Source organism: Sciurus carolinensis, chromosome 10, assembly GCF_902686445.1.
Source record: "Sciurus carolinensis chromosome 10, mSciCar1.2, whole genome shotgun sequence".
Lineage (NCBI taxonomy): Eukaryota > Metazoa > Chordata > Mammalia > Rodentia > Sciuridae > Sciurus > Sciurus carolinensis.
In genome coordinates this window covers 81,533,588-81,538,991 of record NC_062222.1, presented here as the reverse complement: position 1 = coordinate 81,538,991, position 5,404 = coordinate 81,533,588, and the positions used below count along the sequence as shown (strand labels likewise).

Sequence of the window (5,404 nt, the reverse complement as noted above, 5' to 3'; positions counted from 1 at the left end):
AATGAGGTTATCATGTAAGTGGAATTCAGCAAAAATACAAAGGCACCTCTCAGGGAAAAGTAAAGGAGTATTGCACTTGGTCAGAACTCTGAGCATCTTGGTGGTACTGCTAGTATGAACAGGTGTTACTGATGATGACTCATTGTCCATAAGCAGCTCTAGTCTGAAAACTCTTTGAAGTTGGAGGTTGTATGTTATTTACACACTATTCCCATCACCTGTAATACATGGCATGAGTAGAAAAGCAGTATGTATTAATCAATAAATGAATAATTGATTTCCTGAAATACTAGAATCAAAATAATAGGAACTGTGTAATTCAGAATAAACATTTACTTTGCTTTTAGAGGTAGTGTAATCTGGGCACTACTTTGTCCTCAAGCATTTAGGTTGGTTGGGGGAAGACAAAGGCAGAAGCATGATCGCTCAGAAACTGATCTTTTTCGTAAAGCATTTGAAAGTGTCATTCTTCCACACAACCTTCTGTGGGGGAACTCACTGCTCTATCTCACTTCCTAGGATAGAAGAAAAGCATTAAACCAAGCTGATTAATGGATCAATTGAATAATTCTCCAGAGAGAACAGCCTTCTACTCTTTATTATAAGGTCCTTTCCTCAGTGCTCCTTATCCAAAGAAATTAAGACCTGCATTGAAAGGAGTTTTATTCAAGATAGTAGGACAGAAAGCCATTTTTTTACAACTCAGAAATTTCTTACTCTGTTCCTCTTTCTCATGGTCACGGACCATCAGGGTTAGCCGTGGTTTCCTTGGATAAGGAAGAGTAGCTGGGCCAGCGTTTGAATGAATGTCTTCACTAAGCAGGAGAGGCGTACCTTTCCAAGGAGCCTCAGTGTGCTACTCCCAGGAGCAGAAGCAGACCTGGGCTCTACCACTAGGCAGTCCGTGTATAGTGTCTTTGCCTAGATGTGCTGCTCCCTTTCTTCTTCCGCTGTGGCTATCCTCCCATCATTCAACACCCTCAATTCAAAGCTTGAATTACTCTTGGAAGATTCTGCTCTTATGCCCTTGACTGAAATTAATATCTCGGCATCACTTATCTCCTCGATAATAGTCCTTATGTGGTTTTCTTCTTCAGATAGATCAAATTCTTTATAGCTGCTAAGTTTTACCCTCTCTAGATCCTCCACAGTACTCAGAAAGCAGCAACATAAATGGTTTTGAAACTGAATTATTTTTGTATGCAGAAGGTGTGCCTTTTAATTCTATTTGCATATATTAATAACTAAAATTTTAAAGTTTGACTATGCTCCTTGACAGCAGTAACAGTTCCTGGAAGTGCTCCAATAGGCTTAGAAAAGGACTTACCAAAATTATGTACCCATTAAAACCGGCTAATGAGATTACCTTCATTATCTTCACAGCTCATATCATTTGCCCAAAGAAATGATCCTATCATAAAAAGAACAATCCATGACTTTGTTCTAACAGCTCCACTCTGTCATGGAGTACTATGATAGTTATCCATAAAAAGAGGAATATCTTTGACGATAATTATTAAACTGGGAAACTTGAATACATAAGAATATTTGTCAACATTATTTCAAAGATCAAAGAAAACTTCAATCATACTGAAAACGTGATAAGGAACCAATCAGGGAAGTCTGATGACTCAGGTTTGGCCTCGAGGACAGGAGGTGGTTGCAGATTGTGGAAATTCCTCTGACACAATTCTAGGATGAGGGTGCATCTATTCTCTAGTGTTGTGATAATATAAAAAGCCAGGGAGCACTCCATTCAGACAGATCCTCAGAGACAGCTGAACACACAGCTTCTAGAACAAGAGCCAAAAGGAAACCGGAAGAAATCACTTCATCTTGAGTAAACATGACTTCCAAGCTGGCTGTGGCTCTCTTGGTAGCCTTCCTACTTTCTGCAGTTCTCTGTGAAGGTAAGCACAACTTTCTCATGTACAGACTTTCTGTGTGTCTCAATATGAGCCCCAGATGGAAAGCAACCCTAAATGGATTGATAACAAACATCAGACAGACAAAGTAATCTTTGCAGTTATTTAATGATTTAATGTTAAGTGGAAATTTTATTTTTAGGCTGTATCTCTATAACACTTAGGAAAGTATAAAGTTTGATTAATATTGACACCATTCTTATAATTTATACTCTTTAGTATGTATATATTTCACATAAATCTTTAATTGATAGGATATTCTATTAAGGGCTACAGCTAACTACATTATCTAGTAATATTGAGCAGGTTTAACTCAGATAATTTGACTTCAAATAGTACTTTCTTGACAAGCCTCAGATAATTATCAATTCCTGATTGCTTTAAAGATACCCTGATTATAGACCTCGAGATTGCTCCTATGAAATAGTTTAGAATGCTGATAGCATAAATTTCTATATTTTTTCTTTATGCATTAAGGATTCTACTGTGATATGACATCTCTGTGAAGCTCATTTACATTTTCTATTAAGTCTGAAACTGAAAGCAGTTTCTATGTTGGTGAAACTGAGTTTGCATGTGTTAAATAGCATTTCATTATTACAGATGATTGTGTAATATTGATTAGAAGAAAAGGTACCATGAAGATGTCAACCTAGCACAAAGACAACTCCAACGCTTCATGTTGAAAGCTGTTCAATGTTTTCAGCAACATCTTTTTTAAAACAAAGAGCAACACTGAGGTCAAGGACTAGGGTGCCATATGGATGTCGATGTCAAGATTGGGTTTTCTAGTGTTACCCAGATAATCATGTTGGGTTCAAAGACGGAGTAGCTAACAGAGCTGTACCTGTTGATGAAACCCCTAACCTTTCTTTATTTCTTCTTCATAGCTGCAGTTCTGACAAGGATTGGCACAGAACTTCGATGCCAGTGCATAAAGACTCATTCCACACCTTTCCACCCCAAATATATCAAAGAATTGAGAGTGATCGAGAGTGGACCACACTGTGCCAATTCTGAAATCATGTAAGTACTTTAAAAAATGATTAATTAATTTGCTTGAGCAAACTGAAATTTGAGGAAAGTGGAAGTATCCAGGAAAGTTCTAGGTACTGGGAATATAATAGTGAGCAAAAAACCCAGAACTCTTTGTCACATGTTACTGAAGGTGAAGCTACTTTGGTCTTAGATCTTGCCTGTACTTGAGAAACCATGGTTTGAAGGGGAAGTTAAGTGTTGATGTTAACCATCTCTCTCATTTCAGTGTCAAGCTAGTTGATGGAAGAGAGCTCTGCCTGAACCCCAAGGAAAAGTGGGTGCAGAAGGTTGTGGAGATATTTTTGAAGAGGTAAGTTTTTTAAAAAGTTATTTAAATTCTTCATTTATTCTGAGGTTATAGTCCTAAACTCAGTCCATTAATTTCCTGCTGCTGCTAAAAATTTTTAAATTAAAAATCGTTTGTTTTAAAAAAAAGCAGCAATAGTGGGTTTGCTGTATTCATAACTGGGAAGACCATGCATTCCAGCTTGTCCAGGAGGCTGCTTATACCTGTGATCTGTACTTCACAAGTGTCCTGTTTTAGATAATGTTTCTGGTTTCCCTATATACAGTCAAAATTATAAGACATTTCTAACACATGAATGTCTGAAAATACATTAATTTTTCAAGAAAATATATTTTCAAGAACCCTACTTGTCTCTTTATTAGAATATTGATAATATTAAGTTATTTTATTCTGTTTTGTTTATTTTCAGGGCTGAAAAGCAAGAAACCATGAAAAAAAAAAAAAAAAAGCTGTGTTCTCCGTGGTAGTCAAGAATTCTTCAGTAAAGATGCCAACGAGACTTCAAACAAATCTACTTCAGCATTTCATGTATTGTGTGGGTCTCTTATGAGTTTGCCAGATAAAATACAGGATGCCCAGTTAAATTTAAATTTCAGTAAAACAATAGATTTTTTTTCATTGTGTCATGTAATCTATAGGATGTATTTGTTTTTAAAAAATTATTTGAAACTATGGCAAAGTTTAGGAATTCGTTTGCTAGAAATGTGATATTTCAAGCATTAGATGAAAATTATGGCACAATGATGTTTTCTTTAAATTCAAACTTAGCCGGAAATCTTAGATTTTATTTGTGAAGTCTGGCTGCTCTCATCTGCAGATCCTTGGTTTCTCCTTTATTTCTAAACTGGGGAAAAACATATCAGTTTTTGCATCCTACCTCACAGGGATGTTGTGAGGACATGTGGAAGCACTTTAAGTTCTTTTCATGTAAATTATTTTCAAGGGTAACTTATTCACTTATTTATTATTTAAATATTTATTTAAGCCTCAGATATGGTCATATTGTGCATGAGTTTGAAACAATGGAAAAGGAAACAGAAGACTCTTGTTTGATAAGATAGTATAATGATGTTAGAGGGAATTTATATTTATTGTAGATATTAAATTGTGCTTTATTATAGAACTTTTGTTCAGAATTTATAGCCTTAATGAAAAAATAGATAATCAGTTAAAATTTAGTTAAGGTAAACAACAAATAATGTTTCATTGTAGGTGTGTCATTGTTACCTGAAATTTTAGTTGAGCTGACAATCCTAGTTTTGATGCTCTTGCTCTTACCTTGTTATTGGTAGCTTGTTAGCAGTGCCATGATAAATTATAGAATCCTGAGTTAAGACTACCTGTCTCAAAACAGTCAAAATTTAACAGCAAGCACTGTAATTTCTTAGTGGTTGAAATTTATTTACGAGGTACAAATAGATTCTCATAATTTGATTTACACAATTGCTTTTTAACTACCACACTTTTTAAAATTTTAAGATGTTTTTATGAGTTCCCAAAGATTTTTTTCTATTGTGTATGATAGCATGGAAACATAAATGTAACTACAAAACATTTAAAATATAATTTATTATCAAAGTCTTCAGGTGTTTTGTCTTTCTTTTGTAGCTTTAATTTATTGGAAATCTATTTGTATTAAAATCAAATTTGATTTAAAAACAAATATTCTTCCTTAGAATTTCTTGTAGACTTTCTATAAACTTTTACTATAGATACACATAACCCCTTTCAAGAAATTGGTTACAGACAGTTTGGGTTTCCAACACAGAATGTTGGATATTTTCTCAACTCCCCCTGGCATACCATTGTGCTAATAAGTCTGACTTCAGATTTTCAATCAACCAGTCTATTGTCCAAACGTCTGAATGCAGATAACTAAAGAAGGAAGAAAGTACATATTATGATATGTTTATCAATAATTGAGAAGTAAACTTGACACAAATGATATGACTTAACCTAAAATATAATTAAAGACCAAGCATATTTGAAAATAAATCAAACACTCTGAAAAATAAATATATAATAATTAGTAGGTCACTCATTGGATAAGTTTCATAAGAGGTCAGGCAGAGCTGATAATAAAATTGGAGAACTATTTAGGAAAAAGAACCAAAGAACTTTATCTGCCATTCCT

At 34.4% G+C, this 5,404-nt stretch overlaps 1 protein-coding gene across 1 annotated transcript; it reads left to right on the top strand.

Annotated features, from left to right (window-relative positions):
• Positions 1-1,773: 1,773 nt before the first annotated feature.
• On the top strand, positions 1,774-4,851 carry Cxcl8 (C-X-C motif chemokine ligand 8). The gene is made up of 4 exons (XM_047566767.1): positions 1,774-1,910; positions 2,816-2,951; positions 3,190-3,273; positions 3,680-4,851. The coding sequence occupies exons 1-4, from the start codon at positions 1,847-1,849 to the stop codon at positions 3,735-3,737; spliced, it is 342 nt and encodes a 113-aa protein (XP_047422723.1). The 5' UTR covers positions 1,774-1,846; the 3' UTR covers positions 3,738-4,851.
• Positions 4,852-5,404: the final 553 nt, after the last annotated feature.

Bases quoted from the DNA above. Each gene is read 5' to 3' on its own strand.
- Cxcl8 (XM_047566767.1), top strand. From the start codon at position 1,847: ATGACTTCCAAGCTGGCTGTGGCTCTCTTGGTAGCCTTCCTACTTTCT. The intron at 1,911-2,815 runs GTAAGCACAACT...TCTTCTTCATAG, and splicing joins TTCTGCAGTTCTCTGTGAAG to CTGCAGTTCTGACAAGGATT. The intron at 3,274-3,679 runs GTAAGTTTTTTA...GTTTATTTTCAG, and splicing joins GTGGAGATATTTTTGAAGAG to GGCTGAAAAGCAAGAAACCA.